Source organism: Perna viridis, chromosome 8 (genome assembly GCF_037379345.1).
Source record: "Perna viridis isolate PV_CMFRI_1.1 ecotype Kerala chromosome 8, ASM3737934v1, whole genome shotgun sequence".
Classification (NCBI taxonomy): Eukaryota; Metazoa; Mollusca; class Bivalvia; order Mytilida; family Mytilidae; genus Perna; species Perna viridis.
Window position 1 is genome coordinate 37,081,841 of NC_142452.1, and position 17,561 is coordinate 37,099,401.

At 33.3% G+C, this 17,561-nt stretch overlaps 1 protein-coding gene across 2 annotated transcripts in view; it reads left to right on the forward strand.

Moving 5' to 3' along the window:
- The first annotated feature begins 1,083 nt into the window (after positions 1–1,083).
- LOC148610377 (uncharacterized) overlaps positions 1,084–17,561 on the forward strand; it is a 73,832-nt gene continuing 57,354 nt past the window's right edge. For both annotated transcript variants that reach the window (XM_088542935.1, XM_088542936.1), the window contains exon 1: positions 1,084–1,953. In XM_088542935.1, the coding sequence (XP_088399061.1) occupies positions 1,745–1,953 (209 nt within the window). In that variant the 5' untranslated portion in view covers positions 1,084–1,744. The remainder of the gene's footprint in view (positions 1,954–17,561) is intronic.

The following is a 17,561-nucleotide window of genomic DNA, read 5'->3' on the forward strand; positions in this document are numbered from 1 at the left end:
AAATCGGATTCAATTTTGTGCAAATCATTGCCAAGTTGAAGTTCAGTTTGTAATAAAACAAAACAAAACAAACACAAAGACAAAAATGGAAAAGTGTGATGCATGCAGACCTATTTTCCGTTCTCAATATAATTCTAATAATTTCCCAATCTGTTTTTCTCGATCCTTTAAGAAATAAATTTTACACCATTTAACATAGGCATGAAGGACGGCTTTATTGTTCTTTCACAATATCACGATGTTAGCTTTATAATTGCCCATTCCATTTTTTTCGTTACATTAGATATTTATGTTGTCACGTTCAGACACTTCTCATATACGCATCCTGTTTTGACAGAATATTACAACCAAATTGCCTAGAAAACATTAAAGTAAAAGTCGACTCCGAAATAGTTCCTGATTTTAAGTACCCAGTTTCCGTTTTCTGTTCTCACCTAGACTATTTAATAGTTAGGAGAATTTGATCATTGCTTACTATTGTTTACTTCCTACGCAATATATATATAAATTTTGCTATAAAATAGTTCGAAAGCTAATGGTGTAAGCACTCTCAAATACGCCATTATAAATATAGCAGAATAGATAACCATTTAAAAAATGATCAAAAGCATATCCACTTTCACTAACTAAACACATTTCAACAGTTTTTCCCTATGTTCTCAGCAGGAGATTTTTTACAGGGTTGAGGTTTTACTCAAAGAATTCTTCAGTTTTAAGTAATCTAGTTGGCCAGAACAAAAATATTTAAGTATGATGTAAATTCGCTTTTTGTTTTTTAATTACGTAACCGGAAACAAATCATATTCCTGTTTCAAATTATAACGTGTTTGATTATACAAAGATAAATATTTAGGCTATCAAGTGTGTTTGTTGGAGGCTCACAATTGATCTGAATAGTTCGTTTTCGCTTCAGGTCTTCGTTTATCTGACCTTTTCTCATTTGAACTCATTTGACTCCTAGTTCTTTTATTATTAGGGTTATAACGTATATAGTACGTCTGACAATTTCAGACATTAGTCATTAATTTTCAAAGATTACGACAAACAAATTGACCGGAAAACATTATTGAAGACGTCTGCTCCGAATTCAATTCAGACTTTATATTTTTCGGGTTCTGAACACGACAACTTGTCAATTAGCTTGTCGATTATTTGTTCCGTAATTACAAAATAACGAGTACAGATGATTTAAGATCCGATTAGCATTTATTTGAGGCGAGCATAACGTCATCAAAGAGTCAATTCAATGATTTCTCGCAGATTCGATACAATTTCACACCGAGTGGGTCTGCGACTTGTGACAGCAGAATGACAAAATTGCATGGTGACAGTCGTAAAAAGCATCATACGGATCATATATTTTGCAATAAAGAGAATGCATCGATGCTATAATTCCGCGTATCGATCAGTTGATTAATTGTTTCAAAGGATAGGAATATGTCGGAGTTATTGGTAATCTTACATTCTACCACTGCAAGCTAAAGAACAATCATACGTTTATCATTTAAAAGGAGGAGCATTATCAAAAGAGGATAAACGTTGTTGAAATAGTTACCAATTATAGAAATATTGTTGATAAACAAAGGCTCTTCAATGTGGAGATTATCTTTGTTTACAGTTTAGCCGGGAAAATGCACGCGGTTATCGCTATAGACCGATAGGGGATAATGATAGGAGCCTGTCAATCAAAAAGTATCCTTTATTGTGAGAAAACTAACAACGATTTTACAACTTTAATGAAATCATGGGACAGGGATTTCAACGAAAGTGCCAATATTTTTGCATACTTGTGTTGTTAATTTATTCTGCATTGGCTGGCAATGAGTGTTCTAGATCAGGAAATCTCTGCCCCCATCTTTGCTACTGTTCAGGAATATGTAATTCTCACGTGGACTGTTCGGGAAAGAACTTTACTGCAATTCCAGTCAATATTTCGGAGAATGTCATCAGTTTGTGAGTATCCTTTAGAATAGAAATATTCGTTTAAAAGAGTATTCCACTATGGGAGCTATTGGAAGGTGCTATAAATTTGGGTATTTTGGTCATTTTTTCTTACATTATAGAAATGCCCCTATTATGAAACCTTTTAAAGATTGAAGCAGCACTCCAGCTAAGAATTATGCAAAATGTGATTCATGGTTGGAAAGCCTTGACATGTTTTATTTTATATTTTGTCTAAATTGTTTTAGTAAACAAAAAGGAACACTTGGCTTTTCATATAACCCTTGGTCTTAGGAAATATATTTTTTAAAAGAATTTACTGCAAAATTCAAAGTTAGGAGAGATATCTGTAAATGACACTGAAATACAACGGAAACTATTGGATTTTCAATGTGAATTATCTCATAAGAGCAGATTGATTGGAATGAATGATTAAACATTTCATCATATAGACCTATAAAGCAACCATACACATGTAATAACAAAATAACAATTGTTGCCTTTTTGGGGTCCATGACATATAACAGAATTTGCATGATTCTTACAAAGACAAAAACACACGAACTTGACGATGTGGGCACATAGATGGTCTTTTGAAAATAAATTGACAGTTTGTTCGAAGTTAAAAGTGTCAGAGAGTTCACAGTAGAAAGATAAGGGAAAAGTGAGTTATCTCCCTTTGACGATTAAATTGCAATGCATTTAATATAATTTGTATCTCGAATTACTGGAAATTAAAAAAGAAGTGAAAGAAATGTCTGCATTTCAGATAACATTTTGAAGTTTCTTGGAAAGACTTGTGTGTTAATATAGTCACCATGATTCATCCACTGCCTGATTCTTGCAATGAATAATAATTAAGACACATGTTGGACAATACTTCCCGTTTAATTCAGATACTGATTTCTACCAATTTGGGGTATGGTCAGAATTTGTCGGCCTTGTTCATGTACGGACATCATTGAAAACCATTACTGAAATGTATCATGCATGTATATGCAAAAAGCCGTATTTCATACTGAATATATGACTAAATGTATGTTTACTTGTTTATTCATATCATAAGATTATGGAGACGTTATACAACACTTTTTGTAAAGTGAAATCTACATTTATCTAAAATTGTACAAAGCAACCCATCTAAAGCCCAACCACCAATAAATACGAAGTTGTGAATACATGTAATTCGACCATTCTTGAAAAAAAATGTGAACAACCTGTTAGAACTGAATATCAGGCTTAAGCTATTGTTTGGTGATATGATTTTAGGCTATGCCAATGATAGACGTAGCTCAATCTTTCTTTACAGTACACCGCCATGTTGCTACAAGCGAATTCTCATTCGATTAGGAGAATGTGCCAGACTTTTCTTCTAGGAAAGATTAATACGTTTCTACACAACCAATAATTTCAAAATTATTATTAAAAAATAATTAAATATAAGACCATATCCATCGACGTATTAAAGACAAAACAGCGCATCCGTATTCAAAATCTTGCGCAATCTTCTACTTCCGTGTCGACAAATTTCGACTTTCGTCACAATATTTTTTATTCATAAACTCATAGCTCTGTTCTGACATTCTACATATAAATTAAGTCCATATAAACATACCATTTACACATTATACCATTCCAACATTCCTCATTCTTCAATCCCTATAAATTATTTCATTTTTTCACCCTAAACAGAAAATTCACTTATCCATAGAATCATCGTGGGATTTTTTCACTTTAATAATATAAAATTACCATTAAATATAATTCTTTTTTTTTCAAATCATTGAGAGTTGGAAAAGAGTATAACTTTAAAACAAATTTCCCCATTATACACATTCAAAATAAAAAAAAAAAACAAGTCCCAATCCATCCCCACCCCCCCCACCCCCCGAACCATTCGTCACCCAATACCCCATCCCTCATATACAATATGTACCATAGAAGAAGGTTCCCTCCTCTACAACCATGCTACTAGCAGGCACACTTCCTGAGCATCATGTACCTAATACTAGTTATACATAAATATTCAATAAATTTAAACCCTTGAAATACTATAATTTATAAAAAATGCAGTTTGTCCCTACACCCAACACATTTAATACTTCCAAAACAGCAGTGTTCAATGAATTTCTAAAATCTTTTTTTAATGCATTGATGTATTGTAATTCCATTAAATTTTCTAAACATTTGAATTGTGTATTATTTTAACAACAATACTGATTCATTAGCATGATGTGTTTCAATAGTCATCCCATATAGTAACCTCGGCTTTTTCAAGAAAATGAAATTAAGTATTAGTCTTTGTTAGAACCAGGCACAATGGAAAACAATCTTATACGTGTCAATAAAAATCAGGGACCTGACTATGTACTTTCAATCAAGGAATTGTTCTCTATTTTAAATTACGTTTGCAATTTTGGATTTTTTACAGGGTATTTCAATGCTTAGAATATTGAGTTAATTTTTGGGAAATTGGGTTTTTCTACATGTACAAATTTACTTGACCCAAAATGTTAATCTGCAGTACATTAAAATACAATAGTTCTTTACCAAAATGATTGATACTAAAATTCATGTTAAAATATCGATGAATCATGTAGAAAATCTATTTATATTGTACCGATTCCCAAGTTATTCCTTTAGAGATAAAGAGGAGAACAACTGTGCAAGCTACTGCACTAAGTTGTTTCGTAAGTACATAAATAAAACAAAATATCCCATAAAAGTCATTTATTAAATGACGATAATCAAACAGTAAAAATAAGTAACATATGTACATTAAATTGGAGTGTCAATGTCAGAGATGAGACAAATAATATAAAATTGTTAATACAAATGACACTCCTTAAAAAGTATACAAAATTCCTTACAACAAAAAATGTATGGCCTAAAAAACGGCCTAACAACAAAAAAGGTTTGGCGTAAAATAAACCGGCCATAGCCAATATTGAAAAAAGATATCGGAGGTAGTAAGGGGAAGAGGTGGTTAATCTACTAAACAAAAATCACAACAAGCTTTCTTGATCAAGTTTAAAGAGTGAACATGTGATCAATCGCTCTAATTTGATTGGATGGTCAGCATTGGTATGCATAAATTAAATGCAGCTGGTGATATGGACTACATTAGATAACAGAGTGAGGGTCAAAAAGGGGGAATATGGCCGCGTAAATCATTTTATTTTCAATAAAATGTTATATGATAAAAAGATAATCAGTTATCGTGAATAACCAAAATAGGACAACTCGTATCAAGGACATGTAAATATTTACTCCTGTGCACTCGCTTGTTTCGCGCATTCGTAAAATCTAGGCGTTCTTCGGCACTCGTGATAATATTTAGGTTATTCACTCTTTCCAGTTAATTATCCTATCATTCAGTCACTGCCTGGTTATAACAGAAACTAACACTTAAACGTCATGCATTTAAATTTTCCTTCGTGTCAAAAAGTCAATATCGTGGGCTTAAACAGCATTCATAGATTAGAATAACAGCTCAATTCCATTCTCGTTAGAGTCAATCAGGCAACTTGATAGTTGTGTCATATCTTAGTGTTCAGGAATCATCCATATTCATTGCTTGAAATTGACATCGCAATTAATCTTCCTCCAGACGTTCAGGATAAATTGCGTGACACTGAACTCATTCCAATACATACAAATATTAAGTTGATAAACAATAAACAATAATTGGATGTCTGTTAACTAGAAAAGTAAATCCAGTCTAAACCAATGGTCCTTTTCACAAAAAAATTGTAAGTGTAAAATTAGTCGTAAGTTATGATGTCATAGTAAATCAAAGTATTGTGACGTCATAACTTACAACAAGTTTTACTCTAACGACTTTATTTGGACGAAATGTCTTGTTCTGTTAAGACAGGTGTCCGGTTTACACAGTTTCAAATCGATTTGAACCTGATGTGAATTGACTCTATAGGATGTCCTGTTCACACAGATTTTCATTTTTTTAACGGGTTTCAGTTTAGACATGTTTCATTGTAAATTTATTTTGAAGTATGATTTGTGAAACCTGTCTATAATGAACCCCTAATTGACAAAGAATGTGTTCGTTTTCAGCAGTTGTTCGGTTTTAGCAGCTTTGAATATAATGAGAATAGGTACATGTATGCTGTATATGTTAAAGAGACAACAACCCCACCTGGATGAAAATTTCAGACCAAGACCACCCATTGGTATTCAGTGATCGACGAGGAAACCTTCATACCACACGACAGGCTGAGGCAGGTCCCAAAGCATCCTTATACACAAGTACAAAAGTGTTGCTTTTAAAACATGTTTTAAACCTTTTCGAAAGACTTTCAAAAGGACATGCTTTAGACAGGTTCAGTTTAGACAAGTTTCATTGTATATAAAACGCGTCTCCAGGGATTTCCCTAAATAATCAGTTCCTTTATGAAAAAACCCATTGTAATTTTGAAACTTGATTTAGGTCTATTACATTATTTGAATTGACTGACAAACTCAAACATATAAATATAGCTTTTTTCTAATTTCGATTTCGTATTTCTTTTCCTGTATTTCACGTGTTTGTTATGTTTGTTTTTCTTGCTAATCCGTTCATCCCATTGGTAGCAGTCTTATATCTGCATTTAAGCTATGTCTTATAAAGATGGGGAGATATTATCATGAAACTTGGTTAAAAGATTGTGTGTTTAATGTATGAAGCCTGGACAATTACGTGTCGCTTTGACACTTTTGCTGAGTTGTTTCTTTTATTGTCTTTTAACACCTTTTAAATATTTTGTTAAAGCTTTCAGGAGATAAAGATATGTTTTCTGTCATAGAATAATGATATTGTTATCTCGGCTTTGAAATGTGTTGGGTAATTTTGGGTTTGGGGTGTGAAGTAACCGAGCATGTGCATAAGATGACGTATCTGATAATCTTAGGCACTTGTTTTCATAGAAAATATATGAAATATACTTACAAAACAAGTGCTATGCACATAAGATTTTTTTCATTCAAAGAAAACAGAGAAATACATTGTCAACCTGTGAATCAATTCATTGTATCTAGAATTATAATGGTATAAACTGCCGAGTCTAATGAGTGATGAAGAGGCCCCATGTATTCGGGAAAAAATTGTATTTTTTATTTTTTATTTTTCTATGAGATGCTAATGTAATTCCCGGCTCCCATGCTTGTGCGTCATTTACTTGCGTATTTCTATACAAATTTTCGATAAAAACATCTTTGATCAATAGACTTTTTTAATATTCATGACATTGACTTCCCTTTTTTAAATGTTAAGCAAAGGGAAGTAACTCTTCAACTACTGTTCCATTGGAGCAATGGATGGTAGTAGACTTCAAATTCCAATATTCGATTGATCGGAGCTGCCATGAATATTTAGATAATTGTGATTTATTTCAAACCATTTATTTTAAGTGTCAAAGAAAAATGTTTACTGTTCTTCTTTCCCCAAGGAGACCGTCAACTAGATCGTCGTGTGTTGGTGGGTTACATCCCTTTGAAAAAGCTTGCATTCCGTAAATATGGAAAAAGACTTGTTGCTCTTTGTGAACATCAGTTAGACAGAGGATGAATAATCAAAAGCTAAACACTTGCCCAGTACAGTAACATGAGTAACAGTTAAGAAAATAACGGTTGCTGATTGGTCAAGTCGCTGGTTTGGCTGAAATATGGATGGGAATCCGCCCAAGACACTTCATTGTGGCACTTAAATTAGGCACACCTGAACAATAGAAAACGAAAAGAAGAAATACATGTTATAATTTAATTAGAGTAGAAAGTAACATTAAAAAACTGAACTATCTTGTGTATTTAAAGATATTTCCGATGCAGAATTTTGGGACCATCAGCTGAGGTCAAATGAGAACTAGGCATGACTAACTACCAAAGCTGCAAATGACAAATACCTAAAACGATCCTCATAAGTTTGCCAGTTTCGTTATCAAATAAAGTTTGGGATAAATTGTATTCCGAACATTAGGTAAAGCTAAGAGACGGACTTTTTTTTACAAAAGCTATTACTTGTATAACGGATATCGGTATCATATTCAGTTAGACCTGTCTTAACGGTTCCATGTATGGACTGACAGTGCTGTTCAGTAAATACTTCATAAGATTGAAGTTTGAAGGGGTTTTAGGTTTATCTAGGGTTGGGTTTAGACAGGTTTTATTATAGTACGTATGTATTGATGGATGTCGTAAAAACGTGAGTACAGATGCCCCGCTGCCTTATTTAGACATAAACTTAATTCAATAAAATTTGAGTGTGAATTCAGAACTGATTTTTAACGTGTACACCTACGGTTAGACAAAAAGACACAAATTCATTATTACATGAAAAAAACACACATACACACCTTAGAATCGACAAATTACAATCACGTGTTTCCGCATTATTCTACGGTAGCAACCTCGGCGAAAGGTCAAATGGGTACAAAAAATAAATAAATAAAACGGAAGATATCTGATGATACCACGTGCAAGTACAATCATCATAGGGTTAAAGAGGAGTTGTGAATAATACAAAATACAAAATACAAAACCTTCAAATCCATGTAAAATGAAAACAACACACTGTATGTAAATCAAAACGAATACTGAATCAATATTCTGGTGCATACTGGAATTACCTTATAACTCTTGGGAAATGTATATAGAGAGTATAGTCGGAAAATGCAGTAAGAGCGGAGAGCTCTACGGCAATGTGCACGTGCAAATAAAAACAGGAAGTGATATGTCACGGAGAGAATGTTAAATAATAAAAGTGTCAGAGACAGATTTTTTTAAACGAGGATTTACTGAACGTCTAAAATTTAACGTACATGTAATTAGGAGTACGTATAATGTACGTCGCAATCAATGTTGCTCCTTTAACTTTCTCCCCAAATTAGTTCCAAAGACGAATAATCATGCCAGAATTTTAGGTAAATGAACAAATTCATTGGCGGTTCCAAACACCATCTCAGAACGTGACGACTCTATTCGCTACACTGCTCAATCGCATCAATTTGATACAGGGAAGATGATGTAAGCACAAAAGGGTCTGAAAATTTTCCACGATGTTAGAACTGTCAAATTTGCGAAGCAAATTTTCAGTCGTTCCCTCCGCGGGACTCGAACTCGTACCGCTATGACATCTATGACAACACCACCTGCACAAAGTTCAGCGCCCTAGACCACTCGGCCAGCTAGGCTATATAAAAAATATAGCTTTTGCTGGCCGGGTCATCCCTCCTCGTAGGATTAACCTATACGATGTAAGGTAGTACGGGACATCTCGGTGTTATTATGTAGGATAGAGGATCAAATTAACGATACATGTCTTACTAATGATTTCATATATTTCAATGATAATATTATTTGAAATAAATATGTATAGTCAGCGTTTTCTGCTAAGTACTGCTGCTCATTCATTTGTCATTTACAGTGAAACCTTATACTATCAAAGAGAAATGCTGTGCTCGCTAATAGGAATTGGTCCTACAAGTTCAATTTTGGTTTAAGGGGGTAGACCTGTGGGAAGGGACATAACTCTTGAAATCAGTGATATGTTTGGATCATATCCATTTCACCAAAGCTTATCAAGCTTTCACTTGAAATAGAAAGCAATCAAAGTTACTTTGATGCTTAGAAGAAATTGATGTAAAATACTTAACACTCAAACGTTCCAATGATTTATAAGAGTTACGTCCCTTACCCTGGGTCTGCCTCCTTAAGAGGAGTGAACACCTTCCGTTTGTATATGAGTCAATGGTAGAGTGAGTTCATGTTATGCTATACTCCAAATATATTTTGATTTTGATCGATGTACAAGTACATCACACATAAAACTTGTTACAATGTAGCTAAATTGAATTAAACTCATTGTGTTGTTTAGAAGGATTTGTTTGGGCGACCAAACAAAAAGACTGACGAATAAAGCTATCATTCTGTTCACTAAATGCCACTCGCTTGAATGACTGGTTAATACGAAATCTTTTCTCGAGGAAAATCAAACTTGACAAATACAGTTGCAATCTTTGACAGTACTTAAAGGGCTAAATGTGAGGTATGTCTTTCAGGAAAAGGAATAAAACACGCTTAAAAAAGAAAACATTTCTCAAGGAACGTTTAGCTTGGAAATTGGGGTATCATTCTTTAAAAGAACTTATTGTGCTAAATGAAATGTATGCCTCCCAGGAAAAAGCCACGTAGAGTTCGTTCTTAACGGAAATATATATGTATACGAGCATTACATGACAGAAAAACTGCTCATTAAATTTGTTTCATAATTCTCAGGAGCAAAAGCCTTCATTTGTATACTTCTCATAGAAAGTCAATAAGTCGACATTATGATTTGTTTCTTTATATTAATCACATTCTCTAGCTGACAAACACAACGTGATATTTCATGATCCTACAAGTCAATAAAAACTTACTCAATGCATTTTTTTTATGTAAAGTACTGGATTTAGTAAGAACCAGGCAAAATTGAAAAAAAAACCAATAGAGACATGCTCAGAATAAAATACACATGAATTTGACAAGGACAGATAGTTTGTGGTCTATTGAAGACAAAGTGACAATTTGTTCGTCTTAGAAGTGTCAGAGAGTTCGACGTTACAGTAGAATGAAAGATGAAAAGTGAGTTGTCGTCCTTTGATGATGAATTTGCAATGCATTTCATATCATTTATACCTCAAATTACTGACACTTAAAAAGAAATATATGCCATTTCTGCATTTAAAATAACATTTTGAATAAGATTCGAAGGGAATACTTTTCCACCATGATTCACCAGCTGCCTGATTCTTACAGAGAATGGTAATCAACTAGAGACGGTGTTAAGAAAGTGTGAATATAGTCTGGATGTAAAAAGGGATCGTTAAAATGAAATAAAACAATAAAATTGAGAAAATGAAACATGATAATGAAAAACTGACTAGAAATGTTGATAAGAAGGAATTCCATTAAAAATATGTGCGATCGCATGCATACCCATGTAAAATACACTGAAACCTTATCGAAATCGATCCTTTTTTTAACTTAATATTTTGGTCGTTTTAGACAGGTGTTCGGTTTACTAATGTTCAAAAAAAAATTTAGACTGATATAAAGAGATTTTAAAAGTTGCCTGGTTTAGACAGGTTTTTGGATTCTTTTCAGGGATCGAGTTCAGACAGATTTCCCGGTACATGTTGTGTATCTTTCTTCTTTGTTTAAAAGCTACATGTACATGTACCATTTACAATGTTATGGTACAATAGAAGAAAATATTCATGAAACAGTACAAAATTGATTAAGCCCATTAAAATCAGTCAGTTCCATTCCTTGTACCTTTTTTTCTTCTCATGACAGGCGATCGAAGATGTCGGCTTTCGATAATAATTAATTTTAAAAATTTATGAGAATAATACGAATAAGTTGCTTTTGTTACTTGGAGCGAAACAAGTGGTATTGTAATTACTAGGATATCTTAATCTTTCGTGAATTTTTCTCTGATTAAAGACGCTTGTTGTCTTCCAAAGCCTTTAAGTAAAAGCGTGATATAAATTGTCATATATCCAAATCATGGATACAGGGATTTGTAAAGGGTGGAGGAAGGGGGACTACAAGAATATGGTTCATTGCTTATTATTATTGCTCAATGTAAATTTTCCAACGGGGTTTGGGGGTCGATTATTTCCAAACGCACTATATAGATCACTTGTGCATGTACTTAAAATGTGTATTGAATAGATCACATGTGCATGTGTACAGGAAATTTTGCTGAGTAGATCACGTACGTACACATGTACCTGTGTATAGGTAATTGATTATAATATGTGTGTTTAGGAAATTGTACTGAATAGATCAGACATACACGTTTACGTAATTGTATCGAATAGATCACGTGTGCACGTGGATAGGAAATTGTACTGAATAGATCATGTGTACCTGTGTACAGAATCAGATGTGCATATGCATTTGAAATTGTACTGAAAAACCACCTGTACATGTGTACAGGTACTGATATACCGCGTGTACAGGGATAGTTTGTGCTTAATAGATAACACGTGCATGTGTAAGGGAAAATGCAATGAATAGATAGTACGTGCATGTGTGAAGGAAAATTCACTGAATAGATCACGTGTACATTGTATAGGAAATTGTACTGAATAGATCGCGTGAACATTGTGTAGAAAGTTGAACCGTCATTATGCCTTTTTCAACAGATAAATTCTCCTTAGATTGGCAGTTCTTGTTTACATTGCCGACATCTTATACGAATTTATGAATAATTCATGAACTTAATCAGTTGGCTGCTTATACTGTACATGTATATTAAATCTGATGATATAACTCCAGAGTAGACAAATAAAACGAGAATGCTAGGTATGGTTTATATGTCAAGTATAGATTTGTTAGCATCTCTGTACTATTTACCTATTTTGACTGGTGGCAAATTATGCTGCCAATTTGTGTTGAAATATACCGGAAACAATGAATTGTAATGCAATTGGGAGGTTTGCCTTGCTATAAAACATGGTTTGACCCACCTTCCATTTTGGGAATTGCTTTTACTAAATCAGTAGCATTGCTTTGCATGGTTTCCAACTTTTCAACTTATTCTGATATTGTCATTTGTAATGTATGGACTTCCTTGTGACTACTGCCTAGATTTTATCAATTCAGTAATTTTATTATTACCCAGTGTTATGAGCCTTCATTAGCTTCTTTTATTTTGTACAGTTTCATAAAACTATGTACGGTTTCTCTTAAGTGAATATATCTATAGCATGATGTGATTTGAATAACCCTTTAAGTCAAGAAGTCAATATTGTAAACCATCGGTTTCCTCATAAATCAGAATTGTTAAGCCGATATATGCATAGTTAGCGTCTAACACGCACTTTATTGCTTTCCCGTTGATGTTTGAACGTTTTAATCAATAAACATTATGTAGTAGTAGATTTTGAAATAAAATTTAAAAACAACTTGAAAGTTTTAAATCATTTATACATTGCTATTACAGTTTACATGCTAATCACCTTTTCACGTTACTAAGTGATTGTTATAAAAATATAAACAGGCGTATGGGAAAGCCGCTTTACGGAATGCTAGCGAAACTGTCCATGTTCATTTACAGAATCCTGATCATTGAAATGGGACACTATTTCTTTATTGGATTCTCTGAGTGAGTAAACAAAACTGTCCGAACTATTGTAGGTTTTTAAATGATTCCCTGTTAAAGATAATGGAATTTTTTTCACGGACATAAGAAATTCTAGCTCTATTTCAAATAGAGAGTACTGGTATGAGTGAAAAAATGACGAATCTCACTCATCAGTGAAAACAGGCCTCATCATTTCCTGCAAATATTATTTTGACTTTCCATTGCAAATGCTAACACATCGCTTATGACATTGTCGATACATTTATGCCGTAAAAGATCAGATAGTGTTAATTTGATTTCCATGGGCAATTCATTTTGTGTTTGTGTTTGTGTTTTTGTTTCGTTTTTCTTTTCTATCATTTCCAGAAGAATCACAATTCCCCAGTACCATAACAACTAATCGCTATCGAAATCAGCAACAATCACAGAAATGTAAAAGCACAAATGAATAGGCAATATTCCACGCCTGAATAAATCAGGTTGTTTATTATAGCACTATTTGGCTAAACCAAATACAAGCTCCGATCAGCACCTGACGTTCCGACGTCATTCTAGACGCTGCAGCCAACCCTTCCAGAAAACGCAAGAATCTTGCAAATTCGGGAAAAGTGAATGATTTCTTTTCCAATGTAAAAGTATCGGGTTCCTATGTCAACAAATTAGATTTCATGTTATTTATCATTTTGCCAAGTTTGTATATATAGTAATTTTTCATCAAAAACGACTGGGTGATTGCAAGTAAGGGCATTACAAATACTCGTGAAATTATTGCAAAGAACTATAATTCTGGTTCGACGTAAATAGCAGGGTTTTATGAAGTCAGATCCTTCCAACAGGAAGTTTTTTTTTAAGTAACATAGACGTCTTTGAAACGTTATGATGTAACCCCCATTTTAAGCATGTCTGAAGCTTCATGTATCCCGATACAGTGTTTTGCCTGGACGAAAGTTTCTTGGGTGTCAGTATGATGATTTTTTAGACGAATTTGTATACATTTAAGATTAAATTAAAAGAAATGAAAAAAAAGGTTCGAATAATTAAGTGCAGAAGTAGAGTTCCAATACATTACAGTTGTATCAGTGTATCACTATATTTGAATAAAAAAAAAACATTTAAAACAACACAAAACAACATAACATAATGTAAAACAAAACAAACAAACGGTGAACAAAAGATGAGATTTTAATTTTATTCTCCTTCATACCTCAACCTAACATGTCTGACCATTTTCGTTCCTACAAAAATCTTTAATGTTCACTTCCTTTAAATATGTGTAAAAGTTGAACGCCTGAAATGATAATTTGAATTTTCCCTTTTTTCATGGTTTGGATCTACTATTAAATTGAATTCCCTGGACTCTTTCCAATAATTCCTGTTTTAAATATTTACAAATATAACTCTGCTTATATTCTGGGTGTGGAAATGTTCAGGAAGCATAGGGAACCAGTTAAAACTCTGCATATAATTTCTGAAAAAGGAAGAATTTGGACTGCGTATGATTAATATGGTTATTCTTCATGAAATAAATACTGGATCTCCTGAGTATTTTTAGATCATTATTTCATAGCTTTAACACAGTACAAATACCGCCATTTTATGCAAATTAGCGTTGTATCTCTGATGAGAAGCACTCGTGCCGTTTGCAGATTCAGTGATACATGTATCTTTGGAAGCAGAACTAATTACTTAGCGGAAGTACGGAAGGAGTAACGAGGTCTGCACAAGAAACAACACGATTGCATGTTAAATGCTTGTTGTTAAATATTGAGTTGCATTTTGCAATCGTGAAAAAAGACGATTTCATCCTGCCTCCATTCTGATAACTACAGAACGTCAGCCACATCCTACCTGCATATGCAGCATAGTTGAGATTACTTGAACTTTTAACACAGACGCATGTCATGTGTAGAATGAAGTTTCGTATATTCCCGTTGGTCCATCTGCATGTATTACCACAACGGTGCATTACCACTTAAGTTAAATGTAATTTGAGTACAAATGGCTTTGTCTCTCACTGGAAAAGCCTAAATTTTATAAAATTTAAATTCCCTTTTCTCGGTTATCATTGTTTTCGTAGTTATTAAGTATCACTCTCTATAAGTATCAGGCAGTGAGTGAAACATGGTATAAATAAACCCAATGATGTAGAGATCAAATAGTAGCCTTTTCAAGTAGAGAAAGTATCCTAGATTGATATTACATTGTCAGAACGGTGGGGTTTTGACATCCATGTTTCTGATTTTCCCCATTTTGCCTGATTCTTACAAACACTTACACTTAAACAACAATATGATAGATTATCCCTTTTTTTGTTTTGATAATCTAGTTACATGTATGTACTTATCATGTTCTGAACTTCTTTTTTAATGAATTATTGAATGTTGTTGGCTTGATACATTTTTTCAGATGCAGCCGGTATAGTTTCGCTTTTTACCCTTTGACCTTAAAGACGATCTTCCGTGGAAACGCAAGTCACCTGATCGCAATTTTGTTTCCCGATTGGCTAAAAAGTTTGTGGCGTTTGAAAAAAAATGTATCGAAAATTAAAATTGCGTGCCATGTGTTATTTCCTGGATGAAATTTAGAAAATTATAGGCAAAAGGAACAAATTTTCTGCGTCGGCCATCTTTATTTTTAAAGATAGAACTTGTTCAAAATGACCTTGCCATAATCATTGTTGATGAATGTCGATGATTTGATAAGAATCAACAATGCTAAAATAATTTACAATGTCAATGAACATCACAAAACAAAACTGTTACGCTTCATGTTTTAGTTTGATAATGGTGCAAGCCATTATTTTTTTGCAAGTAACATTCCTGCTCTAAAATGAATTGATCACATTGTCAAGCACACGTATAATAAATGGAAATGATTGATGGCTGGAATCGCAGCAGTCTGCATATTGTTCATTTAAATGAAAATCGAATAACTGAAAATCGAAAATCATTAGAAAAATTTTGTTATGAGTATATAATGGTATTGTTCAAGGAATATAGTTTGTCTACCCTTGATGAAATGATAATGAACTGTCTTTGATAGTCAAGTGTCTCAGCATAACGGTGTATAACCACTAAGTTAAATGTAATTTGAGTACAAATAGCTTTGTCCTTTATTGGAAGAGCCTAAACTTGTATCAAATTTAAATTCCCTTTTCTCGGTTATCATTGTTTTCGTAGTTATTAAGTATCAGTCTCTGTAAGAATCATGCAGTGTATGAAAGTAACAAAAGCAAATGAGCAACTTGGACTACACTAAAACTGGGAGAATGGACCAGCTTTACTGGTAGGGAAAGCGTCCTCTGCTTTTCAAGAAACGCCGAGTTGTTAAAAAAAAATTCAAGTCCGGGGTACCATCTATAATTCGCTGGTTTTGTTGAATGTAACAGTCTATGAAAAAGAATTGAAGGTGAGAAATATGTAAGTTTTGACATACTTGTATCTCCTCCTGTCTAATATTCTTAAAGACTTAATATTTTTTGTTAACATTGCTATCCTGAAGATTCATGATTACATGATCGATTGCAAGAGAGAAATCAACGGAATGATTACATGATCGATTTCAAGAGAGAATTCAACGGAATGATTACATGATCGATTACAAGAGAGAAATCAAAGGACCTTTCGCCAGATTCTAGCGGAAATCATTTAAAATATAATCAAATGATAGCGAATAGGCAAATGCAAGTAAAACCAGACACATGGGATAACCAAAGAATAACATGTACAAAGAATCAAACGTACATAGGCAACTCCACTAAAAACTGGAATCATGGACTTAGTGCACTGGTAGGGTAAGCGTCCTCTCCTTTTCTAGACATACCCATCGAGTTGTTACTTAAAATTCAAGTCCAGGAGTCTACGTAAGTGATAGAACCGGATATTCATTTTGCTTTTAAAAATACAAAATGTAATATCCATATCCATATCCATATACCAATTTGCAAAAGTATGTTTCCTTTAAAATGTGAAATCAATGAAATCTGTATCTGAAACGATATTCTCATATCACATTTCAAAGAATAAAGGGGGATATCAAGATCACATATTTGTTTATATATATGTAAGAAAAAATCATACACTCTGTTCCTGAATGATTTTTACGAATATTGATTTTTTTGTGACCATGAAAAAGTCAAAAATAGATATAATAGTTTTAGTATATAAGTACCTTCGTACAAGATGGGTTTATGTAATTGTGTTTGATAGAGGAGTGATGCCTCCCCCCCCACCCTTTTTGTTCATTCAACACAAGATTTATTGCGAAGTTTTTGTTTTGTAATGTGATACGGTTGTGTAAATTACGCTCACACAACATTGTTAATTTCAAATAATTCCTTTTTGAGACGATTTTTCAACAAAAGTGTCATTGGCAACGTAATACATAAACGCTCCTAAAATGCCTATATCATTGTCTGAGTTGATATTTATTGTCATACCTAATGGCGATATCCCAATTAGGTATCAATTCCTAAATGACCGAAACGTTTTGTTGA